Below are 18,863 nucleotides of genomic sequence, written 5' to 3' on the forward strand. Positions count from 1 at the left end.
GACAACCAAGGCCTCCATGACCGACACCATCCTCAGATTTTCATGCTTAACTCTGTAGGAACCGGATGAAGTACGAATCTTTACCGACATGGCCTACCGGACTACGAAAGGGAGGACCTTTGGAATGATATCCATCCATTCCCTCAGATTGTGAAGAGGCAAGTGAACGTGGCTGTTGAAGAGATCTGAGTAGAAATCGTGAATGACCTTTTCTTCCTCTTTCTCGATGCTGTAGATGTTCCATCTGAGGTCCGGAGAGCAGTTGTTTTCGTTTTACGATTGGCAATTTCCAACGGGCGTAGCGAATGCTCTGTTCCGCCTCTGCAGCTTCACCCAGCACTTCTGCTCTTCTCTTTTGAGGCCTTCTCTTATCCCTCTCTGCAAAGCCTTGCAAGCTCGGACGTGAGTTCTTGGTTGCCTGCAGCACGTACAGCTCCACGCTGACATATCGGCTCTACAGGTTCTAGAGACAGATCTCTTTTGGTGGTTTTGAAACTCAGAATAACCGTACAGTCGTGAAGATGTTCTACAAGCCGTTCATATTCGTCGTCAATAGGCATTGACGGTATCTTTCCTAAAGCCGATGAGCGAAATGCTCCCAGTCTATGATGATAATTCTGGGAGCTCGCCTTGTGAACTTCGTGGCTTTTTCTATCTCTATCCTTCTTCTGAAAGAAAAATCTCTCTCGAAAAAGGTGACAATGTATATCTAGGTCGGGAAATCAATATAATGAGCGACATGACCTCTGAGCTGGGCAAAGGGAAACGAGCTTGAGGAGCATTCAATAGCATTGAGAATGTAGTAAATAGGAATAGCAACATCTCTCTCCGTGCTCACCTATTCAACACCACAGCTCTTCCTGCTTTGACCTACGCTTCAGAGACGTGGACATTTTGCATGCAGGAGGAAAATGCGATCAGCGTCATAGAACGTGGGATTGAAAGTGAGATGCTAGGAGTAGCCCGCTTTACGAAAGTGAAAGGATTGGAAGTTCACATCTACCTCACCGATTGAAGATCAGAGACGCTGCCGCTTATGCGAAGGAAACCAAAATTAGGTGGACCGGACACATGATGCGTTTCAACGACATTCGTTGGACCAGAGCAGTAAGCGACTGGATATATCAAACGCACCACAGGAAGACCGCAGACCCTATGGCCAGATTTCTTCACGAAGTCCTTCAAAGAAAAATACGACGCTCTTCGAGTCACTCGCAAGGCGAGATGCCACTGGGCACTATCTGCGCGCGATCGGGTACCATGCTGATGCTCGAACGCTCGAAGTATCACTGGTACCCGCTCGAACAAATCGATGAACAATGGGGGCAGGTGTTACAGGTGATACCCATCACCAATACTGTATCACCAGTTGATTTGCCTATATTATATACTGAATTGTAACAGCCTTAAATAGTAAATTAGAAGGTGATGGCAACTTTGTATTCTTATGAAACAAATTGCATATTATTGTAAATTTGATGATTGATAACATTTTGCAAGCGTTTTTAATCGCACCCAAATTCAAAAAGATAGTTTTATTATCTCAAGATAAACTTTCTAAAACCTCATTCAAGCCGACAGCTGAGTAGCTTGGGTTCAAAGTGATTATCTGAACAAAATAAAAACTCTTAGTTAATGATGGGAAATAAGGCTATCGGAAAGAAGTATACAGTTGTTCCTTAGAACAGCGACTGAATGTTGTGATTCTGACCTCATTAGCAAATTCGAGGCATGTTTTGGTATTTTCAGTGTTTTGCACTCTGTATTCGTTGACCTAGGTTCTAGTATAATACGAAGCCCTTATATGTGTGTAAGGCTGGAGTAAATATTTCGCTGAGTATTCTTTCGAAAAACTTTCACTCTGCTTTAGAATTGGGGCGTAGAAATAAAGAAAAACAAATAAAAACAAACGGAAGTAAAAACAAAATAGTGCGCCAACGCCAGATAGCTATAAAATGGGATGCGACAGGTCCCGCAGCGTCAGATTGGTGCGCCATATCTACATCTGCATGTCACAAAAGATAAATGAGACGTTGCAACCATTGAATAGCCCTTACCACAGCGCGCACTGCTTCCCACTTCTATAACTCCTCCGCGTGTCTATTTTCTTGCACCTTTGCCTCAACTTAGTGACATGCCTTTTTCCGAAAGTGGAAGCATGAATGAAACCCGCTGCTTAAATTGTGCTTAACAGTTTACATGATGTGGCGTTGAACGTTACCTTTGTCAGTTCGGTGATGTTGTTCACGTCATTTTACGTTAAAACATTATTCTGTGACAACTGTTAGGAAGAAAACCCTACTTCGAGTAATATTTTAAAATTGTGTCTGCATTATGTTGGTATCGAAAGAGTATTTAAAGCTGACGTTTGAATGATCTCCGAATGTGGGACATTTAGAAAGAAATCTACGAAATCTTTTCTCTAATTTTATAAAAAAGCAGAATGTATTATCAGAAAGGCACCAATCTGATTTCACAGCAGATGTCGCTACTATTAATTTTCATTGATCAGTGAACGCGACCGAAGTGAACGCCACAGAAATTCTGAAGTCCGGCGTTAGCCGGACGTTCAAACTGTTGATAATATAACGAAATAAATTAAAAGAGCGTAAGAAAATATAGGAATACCACAGCAATGCAAATTAATGCAAATTACAGTATCTCTTACATTAAAAAATACTGCTGAAGAGACCACAAAGAACAAATTCACAACCTTGAACAAGAAAAAAACTATTATGTTTTGGAAAGAATAGGTGCAGGGGTTGGCTTTGCATTGAAATGACTCCAGAGAAATTCAGAGCAGACGTCTGCGCGGACATACCCTGTTTCCAACTTCACAAAACGCAAGTCTTGACGGGAAGGTTTCTCCAGTGATACGATGTTTTGGATTAGATACGTAGATGCAAGAGACAGAAAAATACAACCTTCCGAGCTATCTAGTTACAGTAGTTCAGTATCCAGCAAGAAATGACGGTTTAGTATCAAACTGCTTCGAATTTCTAATTATTCAGTTTGTAAATCGTTCAAAGATCAGTACTAGTATGTGTATTTACGCTTTCAAATTTTCAGGCTTGTCTGTGAATGCGAATAAAAAATGTCTTAGAAACTCTATCGACAAAAATTCTGTACATAGAACCAAAGTATATTCTGGTATGTTTTACATAACACTACAAACAACAGACTCTACGTTGGGTTCACTCATTGAAACACCGGAATCGTTGCTTTGAGCCGCTCGGAACTTCCTTTTCACAGACTGTAACCTCGTCAATGCACGTCGAGTACGCGATGGTCCTGGACGGAAGGCGTCTATAACCTGAACATATACACAGTCACAGAATACAAACAACTTACGTGGTCTCCGGACGTAGTGTGTCGGCCTGACGCGTTACGTCCTCGTCGGAGGCGGGCATCTGATACCCGTCTCCGACGATCGATGTAACGATAAGCTACAGGACGACTGCCCCGACAAGTGGCTGGAACTCTATTTTCGTCTTTTTTTGAGTTATTTATTATCTATTTCTTTCTTGTAGCTGTTCATAAGGATTATTTCCATAGTCACATTGGATACCCCTTCTTCGTTAGTATCTGGGCTGTCGCTTATTCATTATCGTCTCCTCAATCGGTGGAGGGGGGTGCAGTCGGGTGATAATCACCTGGTCTTTGTGTTGCGTTCCGACCTGACTGTATCAATGTCCGCTATTACCGAAGATGTAACGCTTCAGGCGGTCACAATTTGTACGTTTGGTTGCGGCCGTACTCACATCGGCATACATCTGGAAAATGAAACCAAAAAAGGAGAGAGCCCTCAATGAAACAATGAGTAGAATTGAGATTAACTAATTAGAATTTTAAATTTGTCAAGTCCGCCAATACATAGTTAATAAATTTGTACACGGGTTTCGATTAAAAAGATCTTCCATCATGGAGATTGATGCACTGCTTCAGAACTTTTCTAAAGTCTAAGATGACATCACAAACAAATTCAGGAATCATGTTCTAGCATCTTTTGAAAAACGGTTCTTATGTGAGTGTGTCAGGAAGGAAAGGCTCCAAGAAGTGTTGTGAGAAGGTTCAAAAGCGAACCTAACAACAGCGGTGGCATGTTTAATATACTTACTCTTAATCTATGTTTTTATTCCTACTTATCTACCTATCCTAAATCTACTAAATCTACGATAATTGTTAGATGACAAGGAAAAAATCTCCGCATTTTAATCAATCATCACGATAAACACGTAGTAGAAGGTATTAGGGCGAGGGGCACTCAGTGACGCCCTTATTTCTGGAAGTAAATAACTAAATCAGTCGTGGCTATATTACCTAAACATTACTCTTAGAGGATCTATGACATGTAAAGTCACTAACAGAAAAAGTAAGGTAAAGCGTCCAGAAATAAGGGCGCCACTGAGTGCCCTTCCCCTCAACTACATTACCCTCCAAATGTGGCTTACTTTCACGAATTTTCAACGATAAAATCAACAACAACGTCATCGAACTGAACGAGACGAGACGACACTAAACACTAACGTCGTGTTCGGTATGGAGGAAGAAGTGAGTCCAAGAACATGTGACAGCTGAGGAGTTCTAGGTGTCATGACAGACGTTGCGCTTGGCGTTGACAGAAGTGCAGCAATGAATACCGCTTCATTCGGACAGCTAATGTTCCAGGTCAAATTAGATGATCAACGCCAGCTTTTACTATTTTAGCGATCTCAAAATTGTCCCAAAAGAAAAAAAGTTTCACGTAAGGATCAACGATTTACCCTAGAACGAGCAACAGGAAACGTTTTTCCGAAGCTCTCCCCTCTATGTTGGACTTGGGAGTCGTCCGGTAGAGAGTAACGGAATGAAATAGACTACATCATTGTCTGTAAAAAGATGTGTGATGGATATCTAAATCTAAAAAAGTATTACACCGGATCGAACTTTCGCCTTTATTTCTTCTTACGGGAGCTCTGCCGGAATACAAGGTTCTCAGCCTGTGGCGGACCAGCAGCACCCTGCTGATGTATAAGAAGGGAATCAAGCGAAAAAAAAGAGTTTCAAAGTTCTGACACACGTCAGCGATCGGTGATTAGAGAAGCTTAGCAGGGCGCAATAAGGCGCATTCGTCAACTACAACCTTCGTATAAGATGTATGAGCAACTGGGTTCCGTGCAATATCAGACGCACTGCAGGAAACCGGCGGCCATTGGTCGGATCTCTTAGTGAGGTCCGTCAAAGGGAGATTTGATGTATGTTATGTCCCTGAAAAGTGAAAACTGATATGCATGAATACGTCTTACTTGCTGTTTTCGTAAAACAACGTTCTTCGCGCTCTCCCAAAGTTCTGCACCCTCAGCGCTGTGCAATTCTTTGTAGCCATCAATTGAGTCCGTCGGTCCTAAACATATATTCGTTTATATTTTCATTGCATCTCAACGTGAATGAGGAGATGGGGCACAGGAGAATCTTTCAGGTGATGAGTTAAATTCACTTCGTGAAGAAATTACATACTGCTTGCGAAAAAGGGCCTGCTGTATGTATAAACTACAAACTCCTCACGAATTGAATTTAAGTCATCTAAAAGATGGCTGTAACATAGGCCAAGTTCAACTTATGTCGAGTTTAAGCCGCGCGTTGCATAGTTCAGTCGAGTGAAGCAGATGATCAATTCGCCATCAACTAAGTTTTCGACGAAACACTGTATGGAGGGGCTAGACGAAAAATAGTTGGCTCCATGCTAATTATTTTCGTGATAAATGATAAAGTGCACGGCGTCGATCAATCTCTAGGGGAAATGCTCCAACGTGCTCGACTTCAATTTAAAACTGTTTCAAGTGCGAGAATGCGGGCTCAGGCCTCTAATTACTTGCGGGGGCGTCAAGTCAGTGTTCTCATCCTCCCAAACAACCTTTGTACAGTTTAGCAAGCCGGCAAGAATGGAAGGTTTGATTGGTACTATGGCCGCTACGAACATCGAACGATTGTGAAATCACAGCGGAACCTTTTACCGACTGCGTTACATACATTTTAGTTTTGCAACAATAAGTGATTTGTATTATTTTACTATTTTGTCATACATCATATTCCCTGCAGCATATCACCTAAAAAACGAACTCGAACATGCGTGATTAGTTATGAGGTTTTCAAACATAGTTGAGCCCTGCATACTTAATACGCTGCAATAGTTAGGATGAGCGGAGTTATGACAAGTTGTTTGGAAAGAAAGAGGCTGAGAGGACGGGGTTGGTAAGAGGTTCTCCTTTGACTGAGGACCGATTGTTCGCTATTGCCAGGATTGCTGGGACTATTGCCTACCAAGCCTTTCATCCCTCCGGGGCCGATAAATTGATACTATACATAAGTGAAGCTGACCCACTGCATTTGCTCTCCCCCGCAAGTCAGAATAAGGATCAAAACACATAGATAGGAAAGCCATAACACTGCAACTTGTGGTCCTGAAGCGCAAAAAGGAGTATTCTAATTGCCTCAAAAGTTAAGTAAGGATCATGCTATATAATAACGTTCTTAGTCTGTCACGCGTGTGTATGTCTGTGTGTGCGTGTGAAACGAAATTCCAGAAAGGGTCGCAAAATTACGTGATCGACAACATCGTGCTAATAAAGATAACGTTCCTCGTCAGACCATATAAACTGTTGCCTACTATTTAACCAACTATGTCGAAATGGTGCACCGGGGCCAGATAGCTATAAAATAGCGTGAGATGGGCCCCACGGCGTCGAATTCCTCTGCCATAGTGCAGTAGTCTCACATGGAAAATGAGACATTGCAACCGTTTCACACCCGTTGCCACTCCCCTCCAGGTTGGTAACATGCTTTCCTCAGAAAGTGGAAACGCCTATGCAAACGGCTGGTTAAATAGTAGGCAACAGTTTATATGGTCTGACGAGGAACGTTATCTTTATTAGCACGATGTTTATATTTTTTTTGGAGAAAGTTGAAACCCATATTCGAGTAACTTTTAAAGTATAGGAGAAGACACAAAATTATTTTTTTTTGCTATAAAATAAATATCACGTAATTTTCGTCATCATTTTGTGATCACTGTTGGAGGAAAACAAGGATGACACACACACACTGACACACAGACACACTCACACACACACACACACACACACACACACACACACACACACACACACACACACACACACACACACACACACACACACACACACACACACACACACACACACACACACACACACACACACACACACACAAACACACACACACACGTGACAGAATAACCCGTTACTATAAATCATGATTGTATCAAAGGAGTGTTTGAAGCTAAACTCTGAATGTTGTCCAAATGTAGAACAGATGCGTTCGGAAAGGAAACTGTTAAATCTTTTGAAGTGAACACCACAAAAAAGTCTGAAGTCCTGCTTTAGCCGGACGTTCAGACTGCTAACAGAAGAACGACCTAAAGTATTAGAAAGATCAGAAAAATAAGTGCAAATCGTTGTTACAATTCTAACTATCTTCTATTCTAACTGGAGATTTCCTTTCTTTCCCTTCTGTAAAATAATATAATTCTTAACAAGCTTTCGAACCGACATAAAAACTGAAACCTTTCTCTATGTCGCTGATTTCCCAAACGCTTAATTTTTCGTTTTTCTCGAGGAAGTGAGTCAGCATTTTGATATTACCGACTTCGACTGTTTGATGCTGCTGGAACTTGAAGAAAGATTTCTGATTCTTAGACACAGTTCTGAAAATATCGATCTCACTTGTGGTTTTTGGAGGAGAAACATGTGCAGATAACTAACGTTTTGACCACATTAGAGAGCAGAATTCTTCCTGGCAAGCTAAGTGAACGAATCTCTTTGGCGATGTTTACAGTTTGGCCAAAAATACAGTACCTGGAAAAAAGAAAATGCTTACTGAAGTTTCAAAGCACCTCACTCACTTAGCTCCTCTTTGTTTTGGATGAGTCATGGCTACAAATGGAAACTCGAATAAAAACTTGTCCCTGGCACCGTTTCGTTTGACATCCATTTTTTTCTAGTGTTTGCTACACAGTTCACTCACTCTATGTGCAAAAGAAATTGCATTTCCTTCTGAGCATCAGAAGATCGTGCCGTGTCATGAAGAAGAAGAGCATGTTGTGTCTGCTTGTGGAGCCGGACACTTCTGTCCTGCTTCGTGTGTACTGACCATTCGATAGGACAGTTGATGGACTGGTGATCTCAGAAAGCTCTCCGGAGCTCTTTTCCTGGTTCTCGCCATTTTTCCCCCTTTTTACGTGCACTTGTACAAGACTCGGATTACTTCGTAGTTGTTGCTGCAGGGAAATCTTTTTTGTTTGCAGTGGTGCTTTCGTAGCACCTATTCTGGTCTTATCGCCTGGAAGATATACAGAGGTAGGACACCAGCGCCCCAATTCTGCCAGTATGTAACGAGCCAACTCGACCTAACACACTCGACGACGACTGTAAACAACAAAACTGATGAGTTCAAAATAAATATGAGGGAAAACATATCAGTTCACGTGGTGAATATCAATACTGATACTTTTCCCAAAATTGTTCTCCTCTCAGAAAAGGACTATGTATGTTAGGCTGACTTTGTTGGCTTGCATCAAAGCAACTATTTATTTTATTTCAACGATAATTTCATAAATTAATCTGATGAAAATCTGATAACTAGTTATCCACAAACCAAATTCTGTAACATTATCATCACTACTAACAATAAACTTCTCATTTTGACATATTCACATCCGGGATTGTTGTACACAAAGAAGATTTTTCCTCGCAAGAAATGTTTTAGATGTTCGAGAAGGTGTTACTTAGGTAACAATAGTATAAACAACGTGGTTGGGGAGCCAATAGCTACATAGTTAAGCTTCGCGTATTTTGTTTAATTTTTAACTCTTTTGTATATGCAATGTGTGCTCTCGCATTATCAAGCAGGAGATTGACAATTAAGCGTGTTGGCTTCATCTTGCACTGGCCAATTTCTAGAGATGCTCGGTAAAGGTGAGGCTTCTGATTGTGCTCCTAGTCGTTTCTAGGTTACATCGAACAGATCCGGAAATTTGTCGGGAGCGTCTCCACTGTTGACAGTCGTATTTTCGGCGCCAACGCTAACCAACTAGTTGTTGCCACCGAGTTATGATGACGTCTTCGAGTGGATCGTTTATATTGAGATTGTTCGTATTTCTTTCTCATCGCCACTTCTAGAAGGCAATTGCTCGGAGCTGACGCTCGTTGTCTAGAATTAACTTTTGACTGCTGAACCTCTCCCATATCTCTTTACACTAATCGAGTACAGAACCTACTAAAAGTTTCGCATTCATGCATTGCACCAGATACCGTAGTTTTTACTCTGTAAACTAGAAATGTTTCAAATTTTCGGCGCAGAACTATGCACTGAAGTTGATATCTCAACATCGTCTGCAATAAGTGCACTGAACCATTGATTACGATTCTATATGTTTGAAAAGATAGGAAGGATGCGATTGAGGAGTTCCTCTCTATTAGCGTATTTCGCGAGCATACCTTGGTTTTTCGTGACTAACCACTCCTGCAACGATCGGCCCACAGCTTATTCCCACCCTTACCTAAAACATTCTCTTTGCACTAATGTATTGCAGCAGAAAAGATATAGATCTCTGAAGGGAATGACTCACTCTAACGGGAAGATTCATTCCCGGAACAACAATGCTCCGTCCAGAAAACACAAATCCTATGGCAAGATTAAGCATGTTCTCAGCATGGCAGTCGCTGGGGTTTGGCGCTCCACTCACTACAAGGTAGCTGTCCATGAGTGAGAGCACCTTATAGCACTGAACAAAGGACGGATTGGGTAACAATTTTGTGAAAGCTGCTTCGCAAACTGTTACCTGCAGTTTCTGAATAAGGCGGTCGAACTGTTTGAAGAGCTTGGCGATTACATCTATTACCTGAACAATGAAGATATTTGTGAAATCATAATGTGTTATATCATAATATCCACGATCATAATTAATTTATTAGATCCATAGCAATTCGCTTGTCAGATGATTCACTGTTTTTGCTTTTTCGCCATGAACGTGCGTCAGAATAATAAATGCTGCAAGCCATCGGCATCAGACATGCAGTTAGGAGTCGAGAACGCAAACGAAAACGAAGAAAGATTAATTTGAAGTTGAGATGAAAGAATCACCTAAAAATTTCCAGCTGTGTTGATGCTGGTATCATTTCTTACTCAAATTTGCGGAAAAGGAAGGCAGAGTGCACATCGAGTACAGGCAGTTGACTTAAGAACTCTTAGAAATACTATAAAAGCTAGTGTATACGAGGTTTAGCGCAGCGCAGTGATAAAAAGTCACCAAGACGTCTGTGGCCGAAGACCCGACGTAACCCAAGCTGAAATAAACTTTGCTCACGTCTGTAGTAGACAAATTGGTATCACCCTCGTCTGGAAAGAAGGCGACGCAGATTTCATGCTTAGGTTGACCGGGAACACAGAGAACCATATCAAACACTCTCTTGGCTATAGAGGCACAGATTACTACACAGTCAAGGAAATGTGAAAAGAAGGATAAATTACATGAGAGTTATCAAAATTACTGAATCAAATAGAGCCGTAAGAAAAATAATTACAAATTACGAGACTACGTATAGCAGGCTTGTAATTGCTGTAGAGTGTGTACCTAATAGTGCATGACATTCTAAACAGCATGGTTGTCAAGTGAGGGTGATTGAGCAAATTTTGTCAGGTTATCATCCTTAGATTTCCATTTTTCTAGAATACGTTTCCAAAAATATTTTCCTACTAGGTCATCCTCAAAATTACCGTTACCATCACATGAAATCCTTAGCGGATAACCGGGAACATTTAAGGAAAATTCAGATCAGAAAATTCCAATAAATGTGTATTATCATCCAAAGCATCGCAGTAGCTTGCGAACAGTATCCTAGCGTATTTGGGAAAGTACCGTGATTAGCGATTTGCGTCAGAATCCTTTTCGAAGCGCCTGCAATGCAGCATATAATCGGTGGTTGGTAGGCAGAGTTAGCTATCTACGACGGAACCGACGACGGTGAGCCTCGTTCGGCCATACCCAATCGCCAACAGCTCAGCCAGGGTAGTAAACACGCTCGAAAATCTGCGGGCGTCTCTTTGCTCGCCACATGCTTGAACCGTAGCATTGCGTAGGTCGCATAATCGTTCATGAATGGAATGGCGTATAACGCATTAGTGCATTTGTAACGAACTACCTAACACTAGGTACTCTATCTCCTCACCTTTGATGTGGAGGTACTGCAGGTGATTTTAGGTGGCATGCAGTGCTACTGAAAGAGATGGCAGCGGTATCAGCTTTGCTGCCCATCCGAAGTCGATGTGATCTCCGAATCGTGGTTAGGCCAATCTCTCGCTGTTACATGATTTACCAACAACTACATTTACCAACAACCATTTTGCTCTTTATACTTGGAAGATGCTCCTCTCATTTTTCTTTAAATAAAAAATCTCTAGAATACCTCCGATGGTTTGCAGTTCCCATTTATGGTGATGAAGTCTGGAACATCTGCGAACATAACCGTGCATTCTGCATACTCTTCTAAAAAGAACTAAGGAATAATCCTCCGATGAGATGTTGGTTTTATTCTTTGTTTTCCGTAATAATAATTTGTAATAAGACAGGCTAGAAAAAGAGCAACATTTTCACATTAATAGTTCCTGTCCTTTTCTTGAGAAGTGGACAACATTTAGCAGTGGTGTGACTCTCCGAAACCCACTACTTTACTCACAAATTCATCACTTTATCAGGTTCCCAAATTTAGGCCGCAATCCTACCTCTGATTTTTTGTGGAAATTTGTAAGGAATTACGGTTTTGCGTCACATAGGAATGTATAGCGGCTGAACCTTCTTTGCAGTGGACCTATAGACCTCTGAAGGTAACGTACCACAAAATTGATTATGTTGAGATCCTACAACAAATAGATGTGAGTTAGATCACTGATGTGAGTGGGACGCTCCATTTTAGTAGCGATAAAAAACTGTGTGAAACCGGCGTCCCCAACGTTGCAGCTTAGGGGAGGTAGATTAACGGCAATCCACAACGCCTATGAGATCATGCGGGTTGGAGAGCTTCCGCCGCTTATTAGAGTTACACAAGTTGGATTGCGCACACTATACACCTTCCATCGCAACAATTAAGGATAAAAGATAAGGGGATATCGTAACAATTCGGGATTGAGGATGAAGCTTCTGGCGTTAATCAATCCGCTTGGGAAGAGCCCCCATGTTCCCTTAAATTCACAATCGTTTGGGGTTGACAAACATGTAACTGGCCTGCACAATGATTTGTGCGGGCCAGCCGATGTGTCAAGTCAGTGTTTTTTTTTTCATCCTCCCAGACAAGTCTGGTACCAATTTATCGACCCCAGGGGATGAAAGACTTGGTGAGCACTAGTGCCGAACCTCCGATCGATCGTGCAGGAAGCGGAACCTCTTACCGACTACGCTACACCCACTCCAAAAAGGTACTTAGCGAGTGGGAAGTCGTTAACGTCGACTACGCTACACCCACTCCAAAAAGGTACTTAGCGGGTGGGAAGTCGTTAATTTCAGTAGCTGTCATCTTTTTTATATTTTTATGTAAATATTTGTAAAGCGAAGAAGAATTGCAGATTTACAAACAAAATCTCAGAATGTATTTCTAACTTTGGTGTTTAAGGTCAAGTTTTGGACAAAATCAAACGATTCTTCAATTTCTTATTCCCGTTAGCGAACAAAAGGCTGAAAGAAAATGAAGCTACAGAAGCTGTGAAACCTCAATTGCTATAGAGGAGGGGGGAATGAAAGTCCAAAATATGCGGGATTAGCCTTGCCCTCCACACGGTCTCCGTGGACAGTTCAAGTAAACTAGGGCGACGAACTGATCGAGAGCACCTGAACGAACTCATCTACAGCTAAAATAAAAGTTTTTAAATGAGAATTCTTAAAGGCAACATATCAAAAATATAGAGTGGTTAGCGGTAAAAGATGTAAATATAAAGATAGAGATGTAGAGATGAAGGAGGGGTTGCACGGCGTAGAAGCCCCGATGACGGACACTCACTGGTTACACACCAATTTGCTCACAATTTTATGTCTTCTCACGAAGCCCAAGCATGTGTTTAGCCGGCTGGCAGCGAACCAACGTTTTGGGATGGATAACATGAGAAATTAATGAAATAATCGTCAATTATTATCAATTATTTTGCTGGAGGGGCAGGTGTAGCGCAGTTGGCAAAAGGTTCTGGTGTGACTGCACGGTCCATGGTTCAACTGCCTAGACCCAACAAAACCTCTTATTCCTCCGAGATCAACTAATTAGTACCACACTTGTCGGGTAGGATAAGAACACTCAGTTAATGCCACTGCAAGTCATTGTGTAAGTCGTTCAAGTGTTCGTAAAACCACAAACGATTCTGAATTGAAGTCAGCGCATTCCGAAATGGTTGATCAACGATCACCTCATCCACTTTTCCTAACTATCCTAACACAACTAAAAGCCATACAACTAAGGCAGCTGGACGTTATACCTCTCCAGAAAACCACTGTAGACTGCTGCTGCACATCCCAGCCAAAGGCTGTTTCTCTAGAGAAGTTTGTAGGAAGAACGTTTTGTGATGGTGTCAGTAAAATCAGCATTAGAACAAAAAACTCTCACGAGGTGGAATAGGTTTTCCGAGACGAAGGGAATCTGCAACTTCAACGGGAACGAACTGGTACAGAAGGTGCTCTGTTTGTTGTTTTTTCTTCGCCAGCTCCTCTGCGAGTCCTTTGAGCTTTCTGACTGTTTCCTCAAGGCGTTTACTAAAAAAAACCACCTCAGTTATAGAAGCATCTCGAAATATCTGACGCTACGTATGAGGCAGCAGAGAACTAATTCAAAACTATTTCAGATGAGTTCAGAGCTCGCCTCTGCCGAAAGAACGAAAAGACGATATGGTGTTGAATAGCAACTTTCTAGAGGCTCACTTGAGTTCCATCTGACAAATACGACTCTGATTCAGCATAACGAGGTCCCTTGTTGCATCGTGCATAGGCATGTCGGAAATAAATAACTTAAGATTAAGGATGTCCCTAACAGAAGTCACATGCGGTGAGCAGAGAAAAATAATGGAGTTTCCGCCGTTTATTGGCATCATTTGACCTGAAATACTAAAAAGTCAAGTTCATCGAAGAGTGACAGTGAATAGAAGAGATGGATACCTTTGAGGCAAAGTGGCTGTTGAAATGCTTCGCTCGAATCCTTTTCGATTTCGTTGCGCTTACAATGATGCTTTAGTTGAAAAATGAATAATGTATTCAAATATGTCATGATGCTTTTCGGAGTAAGTTGCTGAAATTTCATCACTGATTATCAAATCTACGACAAACTCTCTCAAACCATACCTACCTGAATATCAGCTGGCTGGATAAGCTGCACCAACTCGGTCACCTTCAGCATCTTTTTGTCTGCAAGGCCGTATTCCTGACACAGATGCTTTCCTGAAGTGTGTCTCACGAGCAGGAAAAACTTGGCGGCATTCAGAAGAACGCTCACCAACATGTTCAACTACCATTTGTTTGTTGAAACAAATATGATATGGAAATATGCGAGCAAAGTCCCTCAAATTCAATGCTAACGACAGATTCTGAAACGAAAATTGAGTGACGTCACCGAGCACCCTGCCTGCTCACTTATGCACTACCATAAATAATACGGGGATTTTATTTCAAAGTGCTTCCTCACAGAACACAATGTTTCTCTATACTTGCCTAGATATATGGTCAGTACTTGAAGGCATACACCTTGTTGTGCGAAAAAATCAACTTCCATTAGTTCTTCCGTTTTGCTCCTGGGACAAACATCTTATGCGTTAAAGGCATCACTCCAAAAATATGAGGTGGTATGGATTTCAGGTGGAGTATTCGTATATGGCATAGTAGATTAAGGAGAGGGGGTGATTCTCTCCATTTCTTCCTAATTGCCGTAAAAAACAGCCCGGAAGATACGGCTTCGGGCGCTCTGGAGCACTATTTTCTACAATGAGTTCGACTGGAGCGCGCGAGCCTCGTGCGGCGCCGCATCTTCCGGGCCGTTTTTTACAGCAATTAGGAAGAAATGTATGGAATCACCCTCCTCTCCATAATCTACTATCCCCTATAAGAATACTTCTAATCTACTATCCCCTATAAGAGTACTCCACCTGAAACCCGCACCACCTCAGATTCGTGGGGTGATGCCTTTAAGGGTGAGTGAACATGGTAGATCGCTCTATTTTACTGCATAAGAACCTATAAAACTCAAAGCTGGAGACTTCCTGAAATCGCTTCGAAAACGGCAGTTTTGTTAATCTTGTAAGGATACGTGGACGTAATTGAAGGTGAACAGCACAGGTGTGTGTCTTTTGTACAGGCTTCTTCTTGCGAAAAATAATCCCAAAAAGATTTTTACTGCATTATTGTATATGCTCATATGTAGTCACTACTATTTACATTGAAATGTGTGTTATGATTGAGAGGAAATCCACAATGACCGCAAAATTTAGCTCATAAATAGCACCATTGAAGTTTTTGACTTTCAGGAGCCCTTAAGCAATTTACGAATTACTTTTCGAATGGTTGTACATACCGAATCGCATGCTTCCGCATCCCCGGATGATCGTCGATTAATCCGTTTGAATTTGTAGGCCAGACGCGTCCCAGAGCGATGTTGGTCGTCGGGCTCGAGCGAAAACACCACGTGCTCCACCATGCCGCTTTTCCGTCGCTCTTGAGTCCGCTCAACCACGTTCACCTTCACATCCATATCAAACAGTAATCTGGCTGTGCGGCGCACGAGACCTGCCACAAACACTCTCGTTATCCTGGCAACTAGGGGAAATATGAAAACTATGTACCCTTAACAATTGGGAATAACCCTTGTCGATGCGAGAAGTAGTGAAGGCGAAGAGAACCTTCTCCAACCGATTCGCACTGGAACGTCGGACCTCGCATTTCGGATTTGAAGGCGATTTGATCGATAAAATAGTGCATCGAATTGAGGTTGTCCAAAAATTCCTACAACATTCCATATCGAGTTAAGGACTTCTTCGTGGGCGTTTGTGGGTCCGCTGGAGCTGGCAACTCATTAATCAACGCAACGCATTCAGTCACGACATCAGCAATTACGTCAAAGTTGTTCGAGTGATGCGACCAGTGCTTAAACTTTTATGATCTTACTCACAAAAATCCACGTTACTAGAACAATCCATTGGAACGAAACACCTACAATTTAACTGAAACTTTTAAAGTGATTGTTCATTGCTTTGAAGGTTTTTACCAACAAAAAAATTATGAACTTCTCTCCAAGAAAGCAAGAATTTCACCGAGAAGTGCTATTCAAAGTGGGATTCTTTTGCAACCTCTATGAATTTGGAAAAAAAATATTCTGCTGCAGAGATCACGGAAAGCCCTCAAATTGTTTTGTCATAAACTCTACTATCGTATCCTTAACTTGCGTCTTTTATAATCTGCCTTAACGAGACTGCAGTGAAATAAATGATGTAGGCTGACTCGTTTAGAATTTTTGGAATGCTCTTACATGTTTTGAGAAGTCGCACTTCGGAGAACTTAACGCTATAAAGGTTCCCTCTGAAGGCACTAAGCTCGGATTTTTGATCGCTGCACAGTTTTCTTCTGTGAGGATGATTCTCGTTAATGAGGTTTGAACTGGAAGGTTTTAAGGAAAAATAACAAGAATTATCATGACACAATACATCTTTATTTCATCTTTTATCACCTACAATGTCAGATTTTTTATTCTTCCAATTCTACTAGCGCTCTAAAGGGAACTGTTGGACCTACTGGAGTGTTTTTATCCTGACCACAAAAAACAACTCTAAAATACGGAGCATGCAAATAGAATATATGAAAACGATGGAAATTCCGGAATTCATTTGATGTTTTGTTTTTGATTTACATATCAAGGAGTTGCACGCAGGAGATGGACTGTTCAGAAAATTGCAAACAATTATTTCTTGAGAAATAGCTGCCTATTACCTCTCAGATTTTCTTGTTTTAGTGGACATTTGTTTTTGTTGCATGAGTGTTTTCGGTAGTTTCCGCTGACATGCAGAAACAACAATCCATGATTACCTGTTAAGCTATTTGTTATCAGATTTTTCTAGAAGCAAATGCAAATACCTCATAATCTGATGAATACCCCTAACAACACAAACCCTACAAGGAATGAAGCATTAGAAGTACATTAAGAATAGTGAACAAAGCTATGAAACTATGAGAGGCTGGAATTATTGAATTCATTCAACTGTTATAAAGGATAAGCTGAAGAAAGTCAAGGGTTTCCATGATTTCTTCACAATAATCTTTTATTATCCGTTCTCGTAGCTAAAGTGCAATCGAAGCTACCTGAAGGTTATTAGCCATACACGCAAGCATCTTTTCCCATCCAGTCTCGCATGCGTACGTAATCAGAAACTCGCCATACACTTCCCACATGTCATCCACGGATAACCCTGGAAAGAATCATGTACTGTTCAGGAGAATTCCACATACCTATCCAAAAATTCTCCGCTCCGTGCTTCGCACATTTATATCACGCGAATAAAACACCTATTAAGTTTTGCTTTACACAAAAAGAGACTCCTAAAAGGAAGAGAAATGTGGAATAAGAAAATTGTGTTAGGTTTAAGTTGATGAGACGTTCAGGAGGATAAGTCACTAATGGCTCTGATTTTTCCAAGCTCTGACGAAGTCGATAACGGTGAAACCTTAACTGTTAGTTAGTAGAGAAATACCGATCTTGGTCACAGTTCAAGCAAATTGATCGAAAAAATTACAGCTTTCTTCTTGGCAACTAAATAAAAACGCCCTATATTTTACAAAAAGGAAAACGACACTAAGCTTATGGTAAATTAACCAAGTTAGTACTACTGCGGAGATCATCTACATATCACAATTGCATTTTAGAAACAATTAATTGTTCACAGGATTAGAAGTCTAAAAACATCTATAATCTCTCTCATATTTATCTGGCAAAAAAAAATCTCGTCATTTAAACGCTGGTATTTCGTTGGATAATTTCGCATAAATGATTGATTCGTGATATTCCTAGCCGAATCATGGTAGACGAAACTGGAACAGTTTGTGAATTTTCCTAGCCCTCAGCAAAGAAAAAATTTCCAAGAACGCAAAGCAAGCTCATCTGGACCATATCCTCAATCAAAAAGTCCTCAACTTTATTTTGTTTAGGCTTAGAAAGTCGAACCTAAGATTCCAGCGGCTGTTCGGAATATTCGCATCGTTTCGCTGTCGTCATAATAGCACTGCACTTCAAACTCGGTACATTCCGTGAAACCGGCTTTTTTTCTGAAACATTCAATGGGATGTCAATTTTCTGCTACGTCCTATTCTGAATATTAAAAGAAAAAGTCTCACAATATTTGTTGCCAAATCTCAATTCCATAACGTCGGATGATGAGCGTGCTGATGCAGACGTGAGTCCATCCAATCTGAGGTGCTCTCATTAATTAACATTGCTCACTAAAACTTCAAGGAACAAAGATCATATTATCCGATTTCTCACCATTTCTAAAACGAGATTTCGTTGTTCAATCGGCGCTCATAGCGTGGCGATGAGAGCTGAGGCGAAGAGACGAATGGCGAGGTAATGATAAAACGCCACGCATATGCATAAATATTCATCCTTGAGGACCATCCCCCATATCAACGCAGTAGTGTGTTGGTGACTACGACAACACCAGAAATACAGATATTATGATATTTAAAAGCATGAGCAAAGGCTTAAGAGTGTCAAAAATGAAACCTAGCCTGTTAAGAGCATATCAGTTCTGCTGCACAAAACATCTCTGCTAATTTCCCAAAC

General features: G+C 41.2%; 1 protein-coding gene across 5 annotated transcripts; it reads right to left on the bottom strand.

The window, feature by feature from the left end:
• Positions 1 to 46: 46 nt before the first annotated feature.
• On the bottom strand, positions 47 to 18,566 carry RB195_002598 (uncharacterized protein; the record flags this gene model as incomplete). 5 transcript variants are annotated; one of them, XM_064199934.1, is made up of 25 exons in its annotated part: positions 47 to 454; positions 507 to 668; positions 1,009 to 1,179; positions 3,188 to 3,313; positions 3,654 to 3,677; positions 3,762 to 3,773; positions 5,286 to 5,383; positions 7,488 to 7,526; positions 7,581 to 7,720; positions 7,779 to 7,871; positions 9,513 to 9,574; positions 9,644 to 9,799; positions 9,857 to 9,916; positions 11,481 to 11,560; positions 13,659 to 13,804; positions 13,970 to 14,144; positions 14,204 to 14,333; positions 14,391 to 14,482; positions 14,538 to 14,628; positions 15,609 to 15,820; positions 15,877 to 16,036; positions 17,387 to 17,493; positions 18,246 to 18,346; positions 18,416 to 18,489; positions 18,564 to 18,566. In XM_064199934.1, 25 exons carry the CDS (start codon positions 18,564 to 18,566, stop codon positions 47 to 49), a joined length of 2,922 nt encoding a protein of 973 aa, XP_064055813.1. The 5 variants fall into 5 exon arrangements, with proteins under 5 accessions (XP_064055813.1, XP_064055814.1, XP_064055812.1 ...); XM_064199933.1 differs by lacking the exon at positions 7,488 to 7,526 and adding an exon at positions 17,045 to 17,113; XM_064199932.1 differs by lacking the exon at positions 7,488 to 7,526.
• Between the last annotated feature and the right edge of the window lie 297 nt (positions 18,567 to 18,863).

The sequence above is a fragment of the Necator americanus genome, chromosome IV (assembly GCF_031761385.1).
Source record: "Necator americanus strain Aroian chromosome IV, whole genome shotgun sequence".
In the NCBI taxonomy this organism is placed as follows: domain Eukaryota; kingdom Metazoa; phylum Nematoda; class Chromadorea; order Rhabditida; family Ancylostomatidae; genus Necator; species Necator americanus.